General features: G+C 40.7%; 1 protein-coding gene across 2 annotated transcripts in view; it reads right to left on the bottom strand.

Annotated features, from left to right (window-relative positions):
* Nucleotides 1-17,664, bottom strand: part of PPM1H (protein phosphatase, Mg2+/Mn2+ dependent 1H) — a 291,024-nt gene extending 273,360 nt beyond the window's left edge. Inside the window, exon 1 of one of the 2 annotated variants that reach the window (XM_032288665.1) lies at nt 17,003-17,664. In XM_032288665.1, coding sequence (XP_032144556.1) covers nt 17,003-17,247 — 245 coding nt within the window. In that variant the 5' untranslated portion in view covers nt 17,248-17,664. Of the gene's footprint in view, nt 1-16,426; nt 16,960-17,002 lie in introns of those variants that run through there. The other variant, XM_032288673.1, reaches the window with a different exon arrangement.
* Between the last annotated feature and the right edge of the window lie 6,882 nt (nt 17,665-24,546).

Genomic DNA, 24,546 nt, shown 5'->3' with positions numbered 1-24,546 from the left:
CTTGAGCATAGCGTTTTAAATGAATTCTACTTAAATCAGAAGAGCTCTACTATAGAAATGGATGCTGAAGCAGTTCTGGTATAAACGGAGTTACTGAAAAGTAATAAATCAATCCCACAAGAATATTCAAAAGCACATTAGGGAGGAAGCTGATGTAGGCAAGGTCCCAGTCATTCATCCTTAGCCACTTAACCCTGATGACCTTCAAGGAGTTATTGATGTTAGCTGTTGGTCGCTTAACATTTGAAATGGACAGACCACTAGTTCCTCTCTAATTTAAAAAAAAGTAGCATGTGAAAGTTCAACTTACAAAGAACCAGTGCTGATTAACAGTAACATTCTGAACATTATGAAAATGTCCTGCACTGACATAGGTCATACAGCAAGCTACCTGGTGCTTTTAAAATATAATTTGACTTATGCGAATTTTCAAAACCAAACCTCAAGCAAGCCTCTGCGTCCTTTACTCAGGTCAGAGATGCTGAGATTACTACAGTGACACGTGGCTGCAGGGCCACATATAAGTACAAGGTATTGATTAAAATTACATCAAGTGCAGCTGCTTTCTGCGGCAATTTAACTGCCAAAGTGGGAGAACATTTAGCTCTGTGCCAAGTGACAGCACAATTCTGACAGCCACATAGATGTCCTCAGGTCACCCACCTACAGGCAACTTGGGGCTAACTGGAAAGGCTGAATTCAAATCTAGTTGTGATCTTCATTCCTCTTCTTCCTGGAAGGATCAGTAAGAGCTTTCCATTTTACATTTTTTCAACTTTTAGTAGACCCTAATTAGATATCTACATACCTTACAGATGATAATTTGGCTGTAGCAGACCCATGCCTCAAAATGGACAGCCCAAAGTGGAAGTAAAAGTTTGTCATCACCACTGTGATTTTGTTTGCTTCACAGATAAGGTTTTGAAGCATATCCCCCTTGTAGACAAATACTTCAAATCATCCTTTCTGGACAGTATAGTAACACATCACATTACCTTAAAACAATTAGGGGGGAAAAGCCTAAAAATGCAGTCTCTTTTAATTCAGGATAGGCTACTGAAGTTTATTTTTATTTTTTGATGCTCATCCTTCATGCTGTAAAGGGTGGGAGAGCAGGATGCTACCCTCTAAGCCAGGGCGTTAGTTTCCACCATACCATAGTTGGTTTTCCACGATTTAGACATTTGTTTCATAAAATCAAATGTAATTAGATTTTCAATTCACTTCCACTTTTGGTTAAAATGCATATTCAGAGATTTTATTTTAGATAAAGCAGACAGGGCAGGTGAAAAAGTGTTCATTTTTAATGAAATACATACAAGTAGTCTACTTAAAAGTCAGTAAAAATTAAGAAGTACCCAACTTCTGTTATGAAACTTACTCCCACAGCACTGTATAGCTGGGAAGAGCTAAGTCAATGACCTGACTTCATGATTACGCAAACGGAGGACCTAAAAAGTGAGGCTGCTTGCTGAGGCCACAGACTGGCAGGGAAAGAGGCAAGGTACTGCAAGCTACTCCTTCAAGTTACTGATCACAGTGCCACCCCAACACCATGCTAATTCTGCCATGCAATGCATGGGTTCTCAACTTTTCATTAATTTATTTTCCCAAGAAAATGGTAAGCCTCCCAAGGTTAAAACCTCTGTATCTTTTGCCTCTTCACATGTGTTAAGCATACAGTAAATGCATGATAATGATACCAAAGAGAGGGCAATTTAAACCTAAATACTAAAGTGAGGCAATAATGCTTTTCAATCAGTATGTCCAACTGACCAAAACACTACCTTGTTACAGTACTTTAAAGTATATAACTAACACTTCCCAAAACAATTTTCAATCTAAATATTGATCTTTTCTAACTATTAAATAATGTCATGAGAAATATTGCAGAAGTCCCTTCTGAGTATTTTTCCCAGAAAAAAATATATTGCTTTTCAAATTATGGCTTAGCAAAGATTCATCTACAAGGAGGTTCATCCCAGGACTGTTTTCAATAGTAAAAACTTGGCTAACATCAAGAAAAAAAAATGTGTTACAACCATAAGTAGAATACAACACAGCTATTAAAAATGATGGAGTAAAATCTTTGTTTACGTGGGAAGGTAGTGACTCCATTTGAAGTGAAAAAACTCATCAGTATGTAGAATCATCCCAGTTTGAAAATAGGTATGTACTAATAGGTACACATGAATTACCAACTGAAGCTAATTACAGGTGATAGAATATACAGATGGCTTACATTCTTAGTACTTAGGAGAATTTGAAAGTACATGCATTGAACACATACCGATTCTGCAATGAGAAAAGAAAAAATTCTAAGTTCTTGACTAACCAATGCCTTCCTCCACTTTGGCAGATAAGTAAACATCTAAAGATAATTTTAAGTTCTTCTCATCCACAGTCAGTGGAGACAGAAATTTTTACAACAGAAACTTTTGCCAAAGGGTCAAGCTCTGCTAGAAAAATAATATTCTCAGCACGAGTTTAATTAAATTTGCAGCTGACATGCATTGGGCCTCTTGGGCAACTTGTAGTACTTTGGAAGGCAAGAAAATAAAACTATTAAAAGACAGTTTTCCAACAAGAAAGAGGACATCAGGGACATTAAAAAACGTGCCTGAGGAAGGTGCTACACATCTGAAACCCAAACAAAATGATCTTGACACTCATCTGAGCATAGCTTACTGGTAACTCAGGTGATATAAAATCCAAACCTGTGGGCAGAGAGTCTCAGCTTCTGATCTAGGATCCTTAAAGATCTGGGAAGGCAGCAATAGGAGATCTACCTATTTTAAATATTTGGGGGGTGGGGCGGGAAGCTGAGGAGGCTGACAAACGTTGTGGGCAGGAAGTACTCTAGGTTAACAAAGGTTAATCCTTTTCTTTTGTCTGAAATGTTACCAGTTCAATGTGATTATCACTATAACTTCATGCTGATTAGGGGATATGATGTCTCTGGTTAATTTTTTTCTTAATAGGAGAAACTTAATGCTTATTTAATACAGCTTGCTGGACAAAATCTTTCATAAGGAATTCATCTAAGAAAATAATAATAAAAGGGCCTATGATGGCGAGAAGGTTGGGAGCTAGAGCTTGAGGAATTTACAGCACAAATCCTCATGGAACCCAGAACCAGATAAATCACATCTGGTGGTCCCTTTGAGGATGGCAAGGGAGGTGGCAGGGCTTCAGGTGGTGTGCAAGGGGCAACAAGGCAGTGTGGCCAGGTGGCCTCTGTCAGCACTAAACTGATGATGGGGGGTGGGGGAATGGGGAGAGGAGAACAGGCAGGACTTCAAGTATGGGCCCATGTGATTCTCATCTGAGCACCAAGATAAGAAAATAAATAAACACACACCAGCTGCTGTAGTCCTAGCTGCCAATTCTTCTCTTCTTCCCATTTGCTGCTGCACTGAGTCACCATTCCAGCTCCAGACACCTGGTTCTACCAACAGAGCAGCATGGTGCTTGGTGGCACAGCCCCATTGTTAGTAATCACAGCGAGAGACGCTAAGAGGGCATCTAATCTGACTCTTTGGCTCCACTCCGAACCAAACCTTTGGGGGAAACACCGTCCTGGAAGGCTGATAAAATTACTGTTTTTCCCAAACATATCTTTTTGAGTCCATCCTCATAGGTTACTAATTTATAACAAAATATTGTAGCTATGACCTCTTTTATATTACAAAACAACCTCTTTTTAAAATTGCTTTTTTTGTTGTTGTTTTTGAAACAAGGTCTCACTCTGTCACCAGAGCTGGGGCACAGTACTGTGATCATGGCTCAATGCAGCCTTGAATGTTGCTCAGGCTGGTCTTGAACTCCTGGCCTGAAGCAATCCACCTGCGTTGGCCTTCCAAAGTGCTGGGATTACAGGCATGAGCCATGGTCCCTGGCATCAAAAAAGAAAAAGCTCTCAATAGTCCCTTCTTTATTACTGCCAGTTTGGTTTCCCATTCCTGCTTCCACTGACACCCTCTTATGGGCTGTTCATAGTCACTAGCTTACCATTTGCTTTCTACTGAATATTTACACTCCATCTTTTATTTTTACCAGCTAAACATAATTTGTCAATATTCACCTTTTCAAAAAGGCATATGACTATTACTACACCATAGCAGACCACTTAAATATAGAAACTCAAAAATCTATAGCATTTTTATTTACTTTTGTTGAGATGGAGTCTCACTGTTGCCCAGGCTGGAGTGAAGTGGTGCAATCTCAGCTCACTGCAACCTCCGCCCCTCCCAGGTTCAAGCGATTCTCCTGCCTCAGACTCCTGAGTAGATGGGATTATAGGCACCTGCTACCATGTCCGGCTAATTTTTGTATTTTTAGTAGAGACAGGTTTTTGCCATGTTGGGCAAGGCTGGTCTTAAACTCCTGACTTCAGGTGATCCACCCTCCTTGGCCTCCCAAAGTGCTAAGATTACAGGCATGAGCCACCATGCCAGGCCACAGTTTTATTTTCAAAAAATTTATCAAAGGATTTTTCTCTTCCTATACTTACATTAAAAGGATCACATGGTAAAGAGGCACCATTTTATTTTTTTTATTTTTTGAGACAGAGTCTCACTCTTGTCTCTCAGGCTAGAGGGCAGTGGCATGATCTTGGCTCACTGCAACCTCCGCCTCCTGGGTTCAAGCAATTCTCCTGCCTCAGCCTCCCGAGTAGCTGGGATTACAGGTGCACATCAACACACCCAGCTAATTTTTGAATTTTCAGTAGACATGGGGTTTCACCATGTTAGGCTGGTCTCAAATGCCTGACCTCGTGATCTGTCCACCACAGCCTCCCAAAGTGCTGGGATTATAGGCATGAGCCACTGCGCCCAGCAAGGCACCCTTTTTTAATAGCTTCAATGTCTATTTGTCAACTCCCTGAAAGGACAGTAGAGCACACAAGCCACTTTGGTCCTCTCAGCTGGGCAAGCAATTGATCTTTCTGTGTGCCCACATCCCTGGGATGATTAATTACACCGTGCATCCAGCAAGGCTCCATTCCGCCTGGCTTGTGAAAGCCAGAGATGCAGATGCATACACCCCAGATGGCCACCCAAGAGCCCACACTGCCAAAGACAAAGACACATGCTACACTGAATACTACCACACCTGTTGGACCCAAAATTCATTTACTTGCAAAATTCCTATTAAAACTGGACTCTGAAGCATGCGTGGTGGTGCCCACTTGCAATCCCAGCTACCTGGGAGGCTCAGGTGGGAAGATCACTCGCGCCCATAGGGTGACATGACCATGCCTGTGAATAGCTACTGCACTCTAGCCAGGGCAACACAGTGAGACACCACCTCTAAAACAAACAAGCAAACAAACCTGACTCTGCTTAAGTAAAGAAAAACTTAGGTAACACATCTCCCAAATTAAGTTTTAAAGGGGACTCACATAAAACTTCACGGTTTGAGCCCCATTATTCAGAATTCCTAAGTACATTTCCTTAAGTTCTAAGTAGCTAGTGATGTTAAAACACATGCTGTTATTTATTAACTTTAGAAAAGAGAAACATCGCTACATAAAATGTACAGATTGGTTTTTAAAATGTATGGGCTTTCCAAAAACATTAAAATATTTTAAAATAGCAATTGTAGTCCAAAAATACAGTAATTTTGACAAGGTTTGGACTGTTAGAAATGCACATATACTAAGGAAGTATAATTTTGAGACTACTATACCAATAGAACTATTTTAAAGTAGTCTTAAACGCATCCTTTTATACAAAACTTGATGTGCCAACATGCCTTTATTCAATGTAAAGCCTCTTGGAAATTAGTTTCCTTTGAGTAACAAAATGCTTTTAATTCCCTTATATGGCATTTTGTTTATGGGGACAGGATTTTTTTTTTTTTTTTTTAATAATTTCACACAATGGTCAGGCTTAATGATTCAGTGATGGTTACCAGGGTCATGGGATAGCCTGCAATTCTAAAGTAACTTGATTTCTCTCTGGTGTTCATTTTCCTCTTTTATTGAACATAGATAACAGATGCTTATATTTAAGCATTCCAAAGCAAGGCCTTAATAATCAACCAGAGCTATAGGGATGTAAGTTGGTATTCTCTTACTCTTTCTCTTAAATATGAGAGCATAAAATTCACAGAAAGAAAATACAGCTAGGCAGTTAAATTTTGCAGCCATTTAGAGAAAATGAAGTCAGAACTAGTAATAACAACATAAGCACGATGGATTCAAGTTCCAGAGGGCCCAGCTGATCTGGCCACACCAGAAAAAGAGCAGCTGAGCGGGTACTTTGCTTTCCCTAAGCCATCTAGTGGACAACATCTACTTCGGAAGTATGGAAAACACAGTGACGTCTTGATTCATCACGAGCACTTTTCAGGTAACACATTCTGAAGTTTTTATGAAAGAGTACTTGTCAGATAGCATTCACCTGCCTGGCCGCCGACTAAAAAGAGGAGTGACTCAAGTTTTAGACAGATTTCCTAATTTAATTAAGTGGGAGCATAGCAAAGTGATACTTTTAAATTTGACCCCGTGAAGCTCAACTATGTGGATGCTAAGTTATGGGAAGCTCATCAACTGAGTGAGCTTTTGCAGGGGGCCAATGTTATAGAACTCAAGTCTGAGGCTGCCCCTCCCATGCTTAAGGACCCAACTGCTAGTGCTTTTCTCAACTGAGGATGTCAAAGTCATTCAAACTAATTTTTAAATTTTCTATGGAAAAGAAATTAATAGCATAAATTAAGGCCACTACACCAAAGGAAACACACACTTAGAAATAACTCAAGAATGGACTGATGGATGAACAGAGAAATGGGTGCACAGGCAGGTAAATGACAAAGCAAATCTAACAAAATGTAAATCACAGAATCTAGATGGTGGGCATATGGGTGTTAAGTCTACAATGGTTTTGACTTTTCTGCATGTTTTAGAATTTTCATAATAAAGTGCTGGGGGAAAAAAATTTCAAGCTATAATCACAATAAAGGAGGCAGCAGGCCCCACTGTGAAAAACCTCTTCCTGGCGTAATCCCAGGAACTCACAGTTTAGAACAGGAAAGGGCATTGGCAATCCTCCAGGGCAGGTAAAATACATGGTTTCATGGGTCCACGAAAAATTAGAAAAATAGAAACAATATCATAGCATTTTCATAAAACTAAAAGTATTTGTTTTTGTCTGTTTTTCTGGGACAGAGTTTCACTATTGTTGCCTAGGCTGGAGTGCAATGGTGTGATCCTGGCTCACTGCAACCTCCACCTTCCAGGTTCCAGCAATTCTCCTGCTTCAGCCTCCTGAGTAGCTGGGATTACAGGTGCGCGCCACCATGCCTGGCTAATTTTGTATTTTTAGTAGAGACGGGGGTTTCTCCATGTTGGTCAGGCAGGTCTCAAACTCCTGACCTCAGGTGATCCTCCTACCTCAGCCTCCCAATGTGCTGGGATTACAGGTGTGAGCCACCTCTCCCAGCCTAAAAAGTATTTGATTTAAAAACTGTTCTTCTGCTAAGATTATATGCCTTTATGCTTCTGGTTTTAAAAATCCTTTATTTCATGAAACACTGGTGATGGTAGATGACAGATTTGATTATGTCCACACTTAGCAAAATAAAAAGTTAATAACCTATGTCAGTCTTGTCAATATTTCTGAAACAGTAAAAGGTTACAAAATAAAAATTCTGGGAATTACCAATGCAGTTCAATGACCCCATTTTGCAAGAAGAAACTGAGGCCCAAAGTAGGATTCAGTGGGGCAGTAGCCAGCTTGACAACTGTGGGCAGTTCACCAACTCAAGGGTCAAAAAGGTGACTCACTTAATTACAGGTAGTATACCTATCCAAGGAACAAATCCCAGGTTACACATAGAGGGATGGAAGCTCCTTGTAAGAATCACCCACATAACTGAGTTTCCAGTGCTGCCGTTGGTCTTCTGGAACATAAACTCTGTCATGCTCAGCATTTGGAGTGAATTTCTTACAGAACTCAGTTTCTGAATTCTGATGTTAGTCCTTCAATCACGCTTGCACAAACATAGCTAAATAATGACATAACACGAGTGCATAAGGAGATGCAAATTTACCACGTTCCAGATTATCATCCACTGGTCTTATTTTTTTCTAAGTGTTTCTCACAGCCAAATGGCTAGCACAGAATTTTATGCAGAAAATTCTGAAAAAACAGAATACATTTTTTTTTGTAACCTTCTAATATTCAGGGAAACCAAAGATGACATTTGATAATGATACAAGTAGCAGACTATAAAACGTGAGACTTCAACTTGTTCAAGACGTGCAATTAGCCAGGTGTGGTGGCTCACGCCTGTACTCCCAGCACTTTGGGAGGCAAAGGTGGGTGGATTGCTTGAGCCCAGGAGTTCAAGAGCAGCCTGGCCAACATGGAAAACCCCATCTCTACTAAAAATACAAGAATTAGCCAGGTGTGGTGGCGCGTACCTGTAGTCCCAGCTACTAGGGAGGTAGAGGCACAAGAATTGCTTGAACCTGGGAGGCAGAGGCTGTACTGAACCAAGATCATGCTACTACACTCCAGCCTGGGTGACAGAGCAAGACTCAACTGTGTCTCAAAAAAAGAAAATGCATTCAGTAAGCCTGCACATATTACAATTTATAATGTAATATTTATAATGTATTATTAATGTAAAATTTATTATATATTATAAAATATAAATAGATGAATATATATTATATAATAATATAAATAGATAAATATCAAAACCATGTCTAATGAAGGGAAAATGGTAAATATCTTAGACTAACTTAAAAAAACTATGGAAGTTGAACTTTTATAAAATAAACATTCATTCATCAAATACGTCTCTCATTACCTTACCTGTCTAGACAAATGAGATAAGAAAAGAAACAAAAATTACAGTGAGCAGGTAGGGCACAGTGGCTCACACCTGCAATTCCAGCACTTTGGGAGGCCAGGGTGGGTGGATCACTTGAGGCCAGGAGTTTGAGACCAGCCTGGGCAACATGGCAAAAACCCACCCCTACTAAAAATACAAAAATTAGCCAGGTGTGGTGGCGTGTGCCTGTAGTCACAGCGACTCGAGAGGCTGAGGCATGAGAATTGCCGGAACTAGGGAGGCAGATGTTGTAGTGAGCCAAGAATGTGCCAATGAACTCCAACCTGGGCGACAGAAGAAGACTATCTCAAAAAACAACAATGAGCAGAGCTCTGCTGTATCATACTAGCCAGGTTTATACCCCTGTGGCTGAAGAGCTTCATCAGCTTATACTAACATGTAGTACACGTTTGTTGGGACAAACCTTCAAGCCACATTTAGTTCCAAAGCTTGCCTGAGTCTTTATCCCTTCTACGGCATCTTTGGGGCAGTTATGAATTCCTAGCATAGACAGCTGCCCAAGGGCTGCAAGGTGGGGCAGCAGGCACATTCAGACACAAACACTATTTGTCTGTTGACACATTTGTCTATTTGGTCATTTCATCTGTCTTCTAATAAGTGCCTGAAGCAAATAAGGTACTCGAATATTTGTTGACTGAATTATCTATGGTAGATTATCTTCTGAACTATCTGCCCAGCCCCTAACTACTACACCACCTCCTTTTTTAAAGAACTGCCCATTCCCAGGGGTGGGCCCTGGCAGCCATATTTATGATCACCTATGTCAAAGGTGGACATCTGACACAAACTGAGCCAATTGGAGTGTCTCTCCCCAAAATTCAAAATTAACTGAGGCCACAGTTGATGTGGTCTGGTTGCTTGTTGATGGCATGGAGAAGTTACCTGTGCCATCGCAAAAGACTGCAAGAATGGCTACTTTGTTCCTGGATGGCTTTCTAGTTCAGGGTTCCAGTCCCTTGTAAAATTCAAGTTATTCCTATACTTGGGTTTTGTAAAAACAGTTGGTATCTTCTACGCTACCCCAAAGTTAACTCAAAGGCATTTCTATGACTTGCAACCAAGAATGCTAAGTAGATGAAAGGGGTAGGATGGTTGTTACAGAACTTTAAATGTTCTAAGCCTGATATGAAATAGAAGCCATAGAGGAGATTCGGTATGACCTCCCAAATATTAAATTTTGCATTGCAAAGAAAAAAAAAGTTAAAAAATGAACGTGTTAGAAAAAAATATTACAACATAATAGGCGAAGGATGAACAGCCTTAAAATATAAAGAGCTCTTATAAATATGAAACATGATCTCAACAGAAAAATGAATATAAACAGGAAAATCATAAAAATATTTAAATGGCTAACATGACATATAAGTATACACATCTGTTTATTCATTTTCTTCAATAATCAAACACAGATTACAATGAAGTATATTTCATCTATCAGATCACTGACAAATGCTAAAAGCTTAATACTAAAGTAGTAGACACTGCTGACTGCAGTGTGAACTGATATAACCAATCTGATATGTAGCACAATTGTGAATGTGCATAGCTTCTAACAAAGCTTTCTATGTCTAGAAATTAACAAGGAAACAAATGGATGAGCCAGAAAAAAAAAATGATTTTCACCAAAAGCCTAAAAGTAAATCTAAATGTTCAATGGGAAATACACAAATGAGAAGCCCCTCAATGGAATATTAGGCAGTCAACATATAAGAATATATGTTGGTCTGGGCGCGGTGGCTATGAATGTATTCCCAGCACTTTGGGAGGCCGAGGCAGGCAGATTGCCTGAGCTCAGGAGTTCCAGACCAGCCTGGACAACACGGTGAAACCACACCTCTACTAAAATACAAAAGAAATTAGCCAGGTGTGGTGGCATGCTCCTGTAGCCCCAGCTACTCTGGAGGCTGAGGAAGGAGAATTGCTTGATCCTGGGAGGCAGAGGTTTCAGTGAGCCTAGATCATGCCACTGTACTCCAGCCTGAGTGACAGAGCAGGACTCTGTCTCAAAAAAGAAAAAATATATATACATTTGGAGTCCAATGTATATTCTTAAATGAAGGAGACATGTTAAAAGACTTATAAAAATATGACTATCTTTTATTTTTTAAAAAATACCTGTATAAAAAATCTGAAAGACCTAATCTAAAATATTAACAGTGGCTAATGAATTTACAAATGATTTTCATTCTGTTCTTCATACCTTTTATGAGTCTACATTATCTGAATTACCTATAATGAGTATTTAATGGTTAAAAATATTTTAAGTATTTCATTAGAAACAATAAAAAACCACCAAAGGTAGTTTGGTGGATATGAACTGGATATGAATCCAAGATTTGTCACTTAAAAAGCTTTGTGACTTTGAACAAATCACTTACCTACGTTGCATTCATCTCATTAAATCCTTAAATGTAAAGTGCTTAGTACAGAACCTGCACGCAGGACTAGCTCAACAAATGACTACTGCATTTAGCAATTTTTAATGCCTCTAATAAAGTATAAATAGGGATGTTGCCATCACTATTTGGTATATAGGAGATGAGCCAAACAGATAAATTGCTGTACCGTTCTTAAGCTAATAATTTGCAAAATATTGACTGTAGTAACAAATTGGAAAGCTAGTGAAAACCACTTATCTTAAAAAAAACAAAAGACACACACACACACACACACACACACACACACACACACAACATAGGAAAGGCTCCTCAACTCTTTGCCATAACATTACACTGTATGATTAGGTTCAATCCTGCTTCTTTTGCACCATAATTAAGGGCATTTGCTCTCCCTACCTGGTCAGTAGGAAACACAGTCAATTATGGAAGGTCACAGAAGTAATGCAGATAAATCAGAATGAAAAGCATGGTTAAATAAATGCAGCATCACTCACTCTTCTCCCCTTCTCCCCCATCTGCAAGGATGACAAAGATTCTCTCCTCCACCAAACTTTAGTCAGGTCTCTCTTCTCTACTAGGCTACAACATTGGTCCCAATCCTGTTCTCTAAGCAAGAATCCTGCTAAGTTAGGTAAGCAAGAATCCCCCAAATTTGATATCTGTTCAAGTTCCTCATTCCCTACCTTTGATGTCTAAGTCTTTGGTCTGTTTTCAGCAAGAATCCTGCTAGGTCAGTTTAGTTTAATGTCTCTGCTGAGTAATTTTCCATTCCACTGATCCCTCACACTCTGATCTTTGGCTGTGGATGCAGTATTGGGAGTTAAACTGGATTGTTGTTTAACAACAACAGACCTCAGTAAAGTCTTCCTTAGCATTGTAACAAGTGTCAGAATATATATATATATATATATATATATATATATTTTTTTTTTTTTTTCTCTAACAGCAGTAACGTCTTGTGCCTTCAGGTACAAAGCTATATCACAAGCTGGTTGGAAAAAATAAGTTTGCTTCCCTAATGTGACTTAAAGGCTTCAAATACTGAGATTCAAAATTGCCCGGCAGCATTAAGACATTAAAATAAAAATGCCTGGTGCTGGTGGTCCCTTTGAACCTTAACAGCCCATTTCACTTTAATTTAATTTTAAAGAAAGGTACAAAAGGGGGAAAGATTATGCTATACATTTTTCTTGAGGATAATGACTATGTCTTATTAAATTATAAACCCAGCATGGGACCAATTCAGAACACATAGTAGGAATGCAGTGATTTAATCAATTATGAGAAATAATGGAAGCGGATGAATGATTGTTTCCTGAAAAACCATAGTATAAATTCAAGGGGACAAGCTAATCAATCCTCCCTTTAAATTAGGCAAATCATAGAAATATAAAGGCACCAGAGTTTACTTTTACCAAACATTGAGAATTAAAAATAACTTTCTTGAACATTATGTGTGTTAAGAAAACAAGTCCAGTATGCAGTTTTAAATTTTCAACGAGCACAGTTGTAACCTTAATTAAAAGCACTGTATAGTGAGGTCATACCAGAGACGGTGATGTCTACCTAAACTGGGACTGAAACATACAGTCAACATCCCCCTGCACAGTTAAACCGTTTGCCTGAAGCATCACCAGTCCTTGAAAGAAGCTGATATACTTTCCTAAGAAAAGAGACATCCCCAGGTGCTCCACCTAGGGTGGGATGATTTCTTTATAATGTTACATCTGAAACATGAAGGAACGCTTAACTGTTTGCTTTAAAATAGGAAATTAACACATTTTGCAAGTTACCAAAAAGGTGGCTGACATCTCTCAGGCTACTTTGGACTTCTAACTCATCTGCAATAGCCTCACCCACTTCTTTCTGTCCTTACACAATAAGAATAGGGAACCTCAAGTTTTTTTCAGTTGCAAAAGTCAAACAGGAAGTTTCCAAGCAGGAGTTCTGCAAAGACGTGTCAATTAAGAGGGGCAGGTGTGCCAGGAGGGTTAGAAGAGAAAGAGAAAGCTCAGGGGATTTCTGAGCTTTGGGGCAAGAAAAAAATAGTGGTTTTTCTGTCATCACCACCGCCCAGCCAACTAATGTCATTTATTGGTAATAAGCAATTAGTGCCAATGATTTAGGAGACAAACAGCCTGCTGAATCCAAAACAAATCCAAATACTGTAGGCTGTTTGCTGGATTTAAATATGGTTATTTCATCAAAAATTTCATAATTTTGAAATCTGAGACATACATTTGTATGGTGTACCTTTAACTGATGCTCTCAAAGTAGCTTTTTGTTCATACTTATGTCCAGGGTACTTTTATAAGAAATAGGAAAAAAATAATTTTATGGTTATAGCTATACCTAAGTAAAATGAGCTATACTTATGTATTCCTTCTGTACAAGTAAAGAAATATATCACTGATTAAAAAAAAAACCTGAATATGATGTGTTAATATACAGAATACTGTTGCTCAAAACCACAGTACATTCTTTGGCATTCTCTATTGCTGTAGTTTCAAGAACAAATTCCATATCTGCTGGCATCTCTAAGACCAACTGCTCATCAGTAGGATAAAAATTGGGCAAACAGGTAAAAAGAGAATAATGGGTTCCTAACCCATTACAAAAACGAACCAAACTCCACTTGGGTGGTATTTAAGAGAAAGGAAGTAGCTGCCCCATGGTCTCTGGGTCAGACTGTGGCTCCCCAAGGACTTTATCAAATGAGCAGATCAGACAGGCTCAGTCGCTGATTTCAAAGCCAAACTTAAAACTTGCTAACGCATATTTTTAGAAAGATTTTATACAGGGTGTTAACAATCTTGCAAATACCCCTTAACCAAGTGGCTAAACTTTTCAGCTGTAATAGGAAGCTTTTAAAGAGCCGGGAAATTCCATCTAGGACAATACCAATAAGTATTGAAATCAACAAGCATCTTCAGTTTCTGCATCCTTAAGACTAGCAGGGGATTGCTTACAGCTAATTCTCTAGTTCTATAGCCTATAGAGTCTCTCTCTCTTCTTGAAAGGGATTAACAGTAAGTGTCAAAAGATTAGACCATTTCTCCTTAATTTTTCTACCATCTCAAAGGGTCAGTCATCAACATCAACTCAGTCACCAAAAGGTGTACAGATGAATGCATCATAATTTAATCCACTGGCAAGAACAAGTTTGGTGTTGTGAACTCTGGAGTCAGACTGCCTGGGTTCACACACAGGCTTGACTGAAGTGGTGTGACCTTGGGCAAGTTGCTTCATCACTCAGTGCCTCTGTATTCTCAACTATGACGTGGAAATGATAGTGCCTACCTCAGAGGGCTGTTGTGAGAATCAGATGATATAAAACAGTATAAGCACCAAAGAGTAAGCATTAACTATGTTAGCTACTGCTAATAGTACGTATTTCAGAAGAATGAGGTAATTTTGTGTTGACTTATGAATACTGTCAATGACATAGTGTTTTGTTAAAATACTAGACTAATATGCTTAGTATGAGTCTCTTTTGAGAAGAAAAAAGAAATGCATGGTATGTAGTTATGGGGGCATCCAAAGAAGTCTGAAAGGCAAATATCACCCAAACATTGAGCCTTCATTATTCCTATCAGTGAGCGGGTGCTGGCGAAGAGAAGCTGACTTTTTTTTTTTTTAAATAGGTGTTTGCTTGAATTATCTCACGTGTATTACTTTGCCACTAACTTTAACATTGTAACATTTTACAATGGCCTTCCTAGCCTTCAAGTTGAGTATCTCTCATGCTTTATTCCAGGAAAAAATAAACCTTTTAGGGATAAGAAAACGGAGGTCCAGAGAGGATGGGGGAGCCCTCGAAACACTCTCCTGCTTGTCTCATTGCGCCCTGTGCCTACCACAGCCATGCAAACATTTTGAAATTCTTTCCTTTCCTTCATGCTTATCTGAGGCTTTTCTTTTACTATGTCCAAACGGTTTCCACCTTCAATGTTTTATCTTCTTTCCTAACTCTCATAACTTTCTCAGCACTGCCTGCTTTTTCTTCCTCGCCCTCTGACAGGTGCCCTCGCTCAGGGGAACTCACTGGAGTGGGGACAGATCGCTGGTGTTTGGCAGTCAGGTGTTTGGTAGGCACAAAGGCCCCCATCTACATAATTATAGGACAGGATATGCCTCCAGGTTGCTTTCTGTCTTGTAAAGGGTCCAAATGGACTTTTAAACAGCGTTTTTATTTCAGTCAAGAAACAGTATTTGGTATGTTTGGCAGGCACTTTTTCCTCCTTTAGGTCTTTCCTTACACAAGTGTTTATGTTTGCTTTGGCTTTCCCTTGGAAGTTACAATGTTATTTTGTACCTTTCCCACCCACAACGTTCTCTTCCGTGCTTGTCTTTTCTGATGTGTTAATTTATACTGTCTGATCTCCCATCAAGCGCATCTCTGCCTCTTTCACACTCCAATCGTCTGGCCCCATTTATACATGTTTTCTATTTCAGCCCATGGAAAAGGGCGTTTATAGAATGATGGGAGCAGGAACGGAGAATTAGAGATACTAAGCAGAGCGGCTTCCAAGCCGTCTCTCCCACCGGAACCCGCAGCGCCGCGAACCAAGCCTGCCCCGGGGTATCCGGGCCAACAGAACAGGGTCAGCATCCAGGCGCCCAGGCGTTGGAAACGCTGATTGGTTTCCGGAGGAACCAATCAACGAGCGAGGCCGTGCACGGGTAGGGGAGGGCCAAAATTACCGAGCGGATGGGGTTAAAGGAAAAGGCACAGGTGTGCCAGGCACCAGGTTTTGCGTGCACTTTGCACCCCCGGGTTCATTAATAACCCCGAATTCTATTCTAGATGTCCCCTTTCTAGTTTTCTAGTTTCATAAAGCTGAGATAGTAGATAGGAGGGAAGACGTTACTTATCTTACCATTCATAAGATGGTTATTAATAGTCAATGGAAAAGTGGCCATGGAGGGGGGAGGGGGCGGGGAGAGGGTGGGAAGGGAGGGAGAGCAATACAATCCTCCTCCTCTCCTTTCCTAGTTCCACTCCAGGTCGTCAACCTAACTCAGTCGATTTCTGAAACGCAAGCTTAATCGCCAAAGCGGATTACCAAAATGCTATATTAGACAGTTGGAATAAGTTTTCCCCTCCCCAAGGGCTGAGGGAAACAGTGCTGGCAATAAAATGCTACGCCTTCCGTTAATACCTGCTAAAGGAGAAGCGAAGGAACTCGCCAGCTAAAGTCAGAGAAACTGAGACCTTCGGAAATGTACCACAGCACCCGGACGCGGCCACCTCCTGGGATCGGACACAAGCTCCCAGGCGCAGTGACATCTCCTCCAAGCCGCAACCCCACAAACTCTTCATCAAGCGGGGGCGCAACGATATTTTGGGAGCGTGGGGGTACAGATAGCAGATTTTCCTAAGGTGTTTCAAACTTCAGCGGAGCTTTTCTGCCGGTTTTTTTTTTTTTCCCCGCAACTGACACAGCCCCCAGATTCACTGACCGGTCTCACCTTAGCTTTCCCACGGTCCAGCGCTGCCACCCACCCCTCCACCACCCATACCGGGGCTGGAGACGCCGCGTCCTTGGGTTGGGGGAAGAGGGGAGTGGGGAGAAGAGGGAAATGGCCAGTGTAAGTAAAGAGCTCCCCGCCGAGGCCTGGACGCCGGCAGCTAGTGGAGAGCCCTGGGGCCGAGAGGCAGGGAGAGGAGAGGGCTGGAACCGTGCGGGGAAGGGCCGCGAGGAGAGCAGGGGCGCCGCCGGTGTCGCTGCACTCACTCTGCGTAGCCAGTGGCCCAGGGCAGCCGCCGAGTCTCCTTGAGGATGAGGATGGGGCGGGCGATGTGGTCGGCGCTGCACTCCACCTCGTCCTGAGACAGCCCCAGGAACTCTGGCCGCCCGTAGGGGAAACGCAGGGGCAGGTCCGAGCCTCCGCAGCCGCCGCCGCCGTGCTCGGAGCCTGAGCTGCCAGCCATGATGCCGCCCATGAAATTGGCCACGGCAGATTTCACTCGAGTGAGCATATTACTCCGGCTCCCGGCTGCAGTGGTGCGAGCAGGAGGCTGCGGGGGCCGGGCGAGGCGCAGCGCGGGGCATGCAGGCTGCGGCGGGCGCCGGGCGCACGGGGAGCCGGGCCGCTGGGACGCGCCGCGCGCGGCTCCCGGAGCCTAGTGCTGCAGGGGGCCGAGCCCCGGCCTCTCGTGCTCCGTACCGCGGCGGCTGCCGCCTCCCCCCGCTACACTTCCGCAACGGACCGGCATGGAGCGGGCCGGCCGGGGGAGTCGCCGCAGGCTCCGGGAGCGCCCCGGCGGCTGCAGCGGCAGCAGGTCCCTTCCCCACCCGCTGCGCTCGGCTCCGGCGTGCGCGGAACTGAGCCCACCCTGCAAGCCCGCGGAGCCGCCGCGGCTGCTGCCACGGCTACCGCCGCCTTTGAGTCATGTGATAATCAGGCTGCCAGGGCTCAGGCTGCTGCGGTGGCCGTTGTTCAGCCCCTCCCCTGCCGGCCCGAGAGAGACTCGCACCGGGATCGTGACCTCCTGGGGGAGGGGAAGCCCGGCCGGGTCGCTACCTGGCGGAGGAGATGGGGGCGCTGTGAGCTGGAGGCGGTACAGGTGTTAGGGGCTGTCACGTGGAGCCGGGCAGCCGGGAAAAGCGTTGAAGAATCCACCCTGGGAGGAATGCTGCCTTCACCCTCCAGAAAGGAAACTTCGGGAGCTGGAGGGGAAAGGGGAAGACAGGTGCAATCAGAATGGGACGGTTCTAAGTCCCGTGGTGAAGCTAGCAGTTACTGGCTGTAAGAGACTTTTCAGGGCTTAAAAATAAGCCCATACGGTTTGCACAAGATTTATTAAGTTTTTCCCTAGGTATTTGTCGAATTACTTTTCTGTTTATTACCACTAGTTGTATTATTATCTATGGAGCAAACCTTATTTCGAAGCCAGAACAAGAAAAAAGATCTCTTTAAGAAATCAGAGGCTGGTCTGAGTGCAGTGGTATTTACAACTAATTGATCACAACAAGTTACAGATTTGTTCTTTCTCCACTCCCGCTGCTTGAATTGACTAGCCTAAAAGGAAAAGAAACAGCGACTATTTTACTTAGTTCTTAATTGTTAAATAAATTTATACAAGCATTTTCCACCAACGTAGCAACGAAAGTATCTTTTCAAAGCTTACCTTGTTTACTCTCTAGACTTGTATTTTCCTCCAACTTGGCAACAAAAGTATCTTTTCAAAGCTTCCCCTGTTTACTATCTAGATGCTTAAATGCAGTCGTATTTGAATTTTCTAAATTCAGAACACTTGCAAAATTATCTAAGGGCACTTACAAAACTAAAGAAACTTAAATAGAACATAGCAGCTCAATTAAATGCTAAAGTAAAAATGAATAAATTTTTGCAATGAGAAAACATTTTTGGTGATCATATGTTAAAATAGAAAACATGTTTTTAAAACTGAATACTTCATCAAGATTAACATTTCTTAAATATTGGCTTTGCGGTGGGAGGGGAAACTTTGCAATAAAACGTGTATCCTGTTCATGTTTACCTACTATTGAATTTGCCAGAATTCGGTGTTACTTATGCAGTTATGCGCGAAGCAGCTTGCTCTTAGTTCAACAGGGAATACAGGCCCTGGTTCTTCTCAGTGTTTGGGAAGGAGAGTGGCCCAAGTGTTGAAGAAGAAGCCAATTCTCTGAAGAGGAATTGGGAGTCAAGGATTACCCAGGGGAAAATTGTTAGTATTTTTGGTAGGCTTCTAAATTTTTTCTCAAATAGGATATTTAGCATTATTAAATCTGGTAACATTAGCAAGATTTGTGAACCAGTGATCTGCAAGAAGTTGTTCTACTAATTTCCCATAACTTAATTATTACCTGTAATGAGAAAGTATTGGTATGTTATTAGCTTTGCTAGCAAACTTTGCCCTGCAAACGGTAGAAAAACAGAAATTCTGTATCTGTTCTTCTCTTTCAAATATTTCTATAGTAAAAGATGGAAATGAAATTTCTGATTAAAATGGGGGTGGTCATCCTCCTTAAAATGTTCATTTTTCACACCTATTGCACTCATAGGTTCTGAGAGTATCTGTGTTACTAAATTCAAATGGGGTCTTGATCAGGTATTGAAAGACCCTCGATGTGTTTGTTAGACATCAATAGATATCCTTCAGTTTCTCTTGTGTCCTTTTTCTCTTGGAAAATGTGGGTTTGAAGACTTTAATGAAATATTCATTTAGAAGATGGATATATAGACCTTACATTTAGAAGCTCTGTATATCAACATAATCTCATTTCTAGGTCTATAATACTATAGTTTTGACTATTAAATAACACTATGCCATTAATAAGACTTAAAAAAGGGAGGGGGCGGTGGGGGTGGTGGCTCATGCCTGTAATCCCAGCACCAAGGCTGAGGCAGGTGGATTATTTGAAGTTAGGAGTTCAAGACCAGCCAGACCAACATGGTGAAAGCCTGTCTCTATGGAAAATTAAAAAAAAAAAAAATAGCCAGGCGTGGTAATGAATGTCTGTAGTCCTAGCTACTCGAGAGGCTGAGGCAGGAGAATTGCTTGAACTCAGGAGGTGGAGGTTGCAGTGAGCTGAGATCATGCCACTGCACTCCAGCCTGTGTAATAGAGCAAGACTCTGTCTCAAAAACAGGAAGCAGCAGCTATGGATAATTTCTTCAGTCAAAACATCAGGTATCCTCTCAAAATATTTATTAACTATAAAAGGTGAAACAATACATTACAGTGAAAAAAACTTGGCTGAAATCACCTTAATGGAGTGACCAGGGTAAATATCACTAGTCGTTAGTAACCCCTGTCATGGATATTCTTCCCCAAAATCCTACACATCAGTATGCTCATGGGAAAATATGGGTCAAACCCAAACAGAGGATGTTCTAGAAAGTACCTGATCACATACTGGATATGGTCACAAGTGTCAAGGTCCTGAAAGCCAAAAAAAACTGAGGATCTCTCATAGATCTTAGGCAATGGAGATACAACAACTGCAATGTAATACCGATGATATTTTCTTAGTTTGATGTTAACATAGGAAAGCTGGGTAAAGGGTATATAGGAATAAAAAATTAAAACACACACATGCTCGCGCGCGCGCACACACACACACACACACACACACACACACTCGAGAGGCATTTTCAGTTTAAGTAGGAAGCAAATGCTCCTTAGAAAATCAGTCCAGAAAAAAGACAAATGATGCCTTTCCAGGACTCATCCCTCCCACAGCTAGACTGTCACGCCTCCATTATGGTGCTAGTTTCCTTGTATTCTAATTAGTACATTACATATATCTTCCCATTAGACAGTGAAATCCTGCAGGGAAAGAACATTGTTATTCGTCTTTGTATTTCCAGCACTTTGCCTAATCCTTAACAAGTACTAGGGTTCAGTGGGCAATTAATTATTTTAAAAAATTCCATTTAGAAAAGAAAAACTATTCTGTTTGAATCACCAGTTGTTTTTATTCTGTTTCCTTTAAGATCTTTTTCACTTAATCCCTTAAAATCTGTGTTGTCTTTAAGCAGAACTTTCCTAATCTATGGTATCTGATAAGGCTTAGCTAACTTCAGTCAATATCTAGATTAGTCATGTGGGTGTCTCCTTCACACTAAACTGATAGCCAGATATATATCATAACCAGGATATGAAGTTACAACAGTTAACACCAACTTGTTTTGCTTCAGAGATAGTTTGGATTCCAATTTCGTATGCAGGAATGTACTGATTGGAACTTCCTGATTTATTGGGGCTCAGGGACAGATGTATTTCTCTTCAGTAAACAAAACCATTTACTTATAAGTAACAGTTTCCTTATGAACCAAGAAATTTATATCAAATGATGCAGCACAGAGTATTAGCAAATTTTACACCCATGAAATGCAGTCATTCCCTAGATTATAAACACCTAATTTAGAAACATTTGGAAATGTCCTACACTGTCCACATTGTTCTACACCGAAACTACTGTTTTGTAACTGATGTGGGAATTGTAGAAAAAAATAGTTATCCTTATCTCACAGAATAGCTGCAAGGACCAGTGAGATAATAGTTGTAAGTATGTTATAACTAATGCTGGGCTGGGGTTATCACTCTTCTCTGTTTTTTCCTTTGAGATTAATTTTTAATATTGAAATTTTAAGCCATTTCCTTTTTCTATTCGCTTATAACAACCAGGATAACAATACATACCTCACTGGATTATGTTGATAATTAATAGAATAACATGCAAATTCCTAATATTTTCTTGGTACAGAATATGTGATTAATAAACAGGTGATAAGCACAGTGGCAGCATTCTGCACTGTGGGTGATGAGTGAATTTACATACATTGTTTCCAGTGCAGAACCCAACACTGCCAGGTAAACATTGTTTCCATTGCTCTTAAGCAACACTACCACTTTACTATTGAAGACAATTGGGAGGTTTTTAAATGATTTGCCCAAAACAACACAGCGGTAATGAAGCAATGCAGTACCATTAGGTACTTTCTTTAACATTACAATACATAGAAAATTTACATCACAAAATATTTTTTCCAGACCTTTTTCAAGCAAAGCTCTGATAACCTCAGCCATCATGTTTTTTAAAGGCTTCTGTGGACCCGAAATTAAAACAATCCCTTGGCAACCTTAGATGGATTGTTCTAAGTACAATCCTGTCATTTGGAAATTGTTCCTAATTCTAAAGCAATTACTTTTCAGTGAGGTTTTTAGCTAGAACTTGTTTTTAAGTTGGGAGCTGTCTGGGTCGTGCTAAAGTTGTACAGAAATTCTAAATTCTGTTCAACTGGAAAGTATATATATATATTTTAAAGATTATAATATTACTAACCTGTTTCCAAGACTTGTCATATTAACTTCTCTTTTAATACAATTTATTTCCCCTGCTCTTCTGCCATTTTAAATCACTGCTATCAGGATTTTTTTTTTTCCAGATAATAGCAACGTTAGTTAAATATCCAGTGACGCTTGTTTACTGAATAGAAGAATCATCTTTTGCTTAGAGTAGTGCATGTGGTTTGAACAAGTTCAGAAATCAAGCAACTGAAGACAGCTTCTTAGCTAAGAACTATAAACTCAAATTGCTTTTTATTCTCTCAAAGGATCAGTATTGTTCTATACCAGTAGATATGGCAGCTGTCTAGAATATGTTGAAATGCAGAATTAGTTGCTTTGTCCTTTTTGTCATCAACTGTATTTTGAATCAAATTAGAGAGGCTTTTTATGCTTGCCTGTAAATATTTTTAGGTTCATCTTTCTAAAACCAAAACACAGTGGAGTGTCATTGGCAAATAACCTCATATTTTATTCAAAAACAATACTCCCTCCCTAGTCATGCATTTATAAATAAAATATCCTATTTTAATATGTTCTCCTTATCTCTACCTTAGAGTATTAAAAAAAATAATCTCGATATAACTGGGTAATTGTAACAATTCTTTTAATTGCTTTGACTGTGGAAAATAGGCAAATCAGATTGCTGTTCCTCACACCACACCCACCAGCAAGATAACAAAAGGCAAATTGCCAAGAGAACCTCATAAAATTTTATTTAATGTAAGTTTTATTATATTAAAGAATATATTACAAGGCCGGGCGCGGTGGCTCAAGCCTGTAATCCCAGCACTTTGGGAGGCCGAGGTGGGTGGATCACGAGGTCAAGAGATCGAGACCATCCTGGTCAACATGGTGGAACCCCGCCTCTACTAAAACTACAAAAAATTAGCTGGGCATGGTGGCGCGTGCCTGTAATCCCAGCTACTCAGGAGGCTGAGGCAGGAGAATTGCCTGAACCCGGGAGGCGGAGGTTGCGGTGAGCGGAGATCGTGCCATTGCACTCCAGCCTGGGTAACAAGGGCGAAACTCCGTCTCAAAAAAAAAAAAAGAATATATTACATATTTATTAAAACAACATTTATTACATAAAAATAAAAATTATTAAAAAAGTGTTAAATGATTGGACAAAAAGGTATGGTCTCATGGTAATAAACTGGGGGATCTTAGCAAACTCGTTAGTAAACTTGTTGGAAAAGTTAACTATTTGGCCCCATCGCAAGCCTGTTAATTCAGAATCCCTGGGATGGAACCCAACAATCTAGCTTAACAAGTCCTCCAGGTGATTCTGATGTAAATCATTTGAGAAATACTGGCACATGGGAAACTTGTACTGTTTATTTAAAGGACAGGCAGACACGGAAATGCAGGGAATCTGTCAAGTAAGAAAAATAACCAGTGACACATGTGCTCCGACTTTAAATGTATGTAGAATAACAACAGTTGTTGTTCAGCAGTCTCAGATTGAATGAGACTATTGAACTGGGTCTATTCAGAAACATATGAACTGTCCCTTTCTGTTTGTTTTCCGTGGGCTTATGTTAGTGCAGAAGCCCGAGTACATTTGCTGTGGGCAGATATGTAAGTCTTTAGCATATGGGAAGCTGCAGAGAAGAAAGTAGGATTGACTACTGCCTTCTGATCATCTCCCGGGACTGGATTACCAATAGCCAGTCTGTCTGTGCCCATGTTCTGTCGTGTGCTAAGCAGGGGCAGAGAAAAATAAATATATATATTTCTATAAATTCACATTATAATAGAAATACCTATATAAACTTTATAAATATATGTTTTAGACTACATATTTGGTAATATATTCTAAAAGTAACAAAGTGGTCACTATTAGGAAAACAAAAATGTTCTTGGCCTTTGTAGGGAAGGACAAAATTTTTCCTCTACCATCTTTTGTTATTTCAATGGGAGCCTGCAAATGAAACTGAAAAAAGACATTAGTAAAAGAAAAGAGTTTATTTATGTAGGCAATGTTCACACATGTAGGAGTGCTCAGTGATGAGTAACTGAAAAGGGTGGTTAGAATTTGGGGCTTATATACCTAACTTACAAGGGGCAAGGGATGGGGAAGAAAAGACATCTATGGGAAGGACAAATTGGTTTGTTTAGGAAAGATAAATAGTTTTTCGGGAGAGCAAACAGAAGAAAAGAAAGTTTGGAATAATTCTTATGCAGGTTTGAGTGGCCTGTCTTCTTCATAGCCATGAAACTGCCCCTGACATGGGTGATGAGGTTGATGACATGCTACCACAAAATATGGCACCTTGACATTTGAGAAGACAGCAGAAGCAGGGAAGTCTCACTCACTTTCCTCCTGCACTTCTTCCCAGTTAACAGGTCATTTACTCTCTGACCTGCCCCGGAAGCAGGTCATAAGACCCTCGTTCTAGAGGTATCCGCTCTATACCTGGAGGAAAAGGACCTCCTGCTCTCCGGAGACAGGGGAAC

Source organism: Sapajus apella, unplaced genomic scaffold (assembly GCF_009761245.1).
Source record: "Sapajus apella isolate SASKATOON/1434 unplaced genomic scaffold, GSC_monkey_1.0 scaffold2, whole genome shotgun sequence".
Lineage (NCBI taxonomy): Eukaryota > Metazoa > Chordata > Mammalia > Primates > Cebidae > Sapajus > Sapajus apella.
The sequence above is the reverse complement of the archived record's forward strand: the minus strand, read 5'-3'. Positions and strand labels throughout refer to the sequence as shown.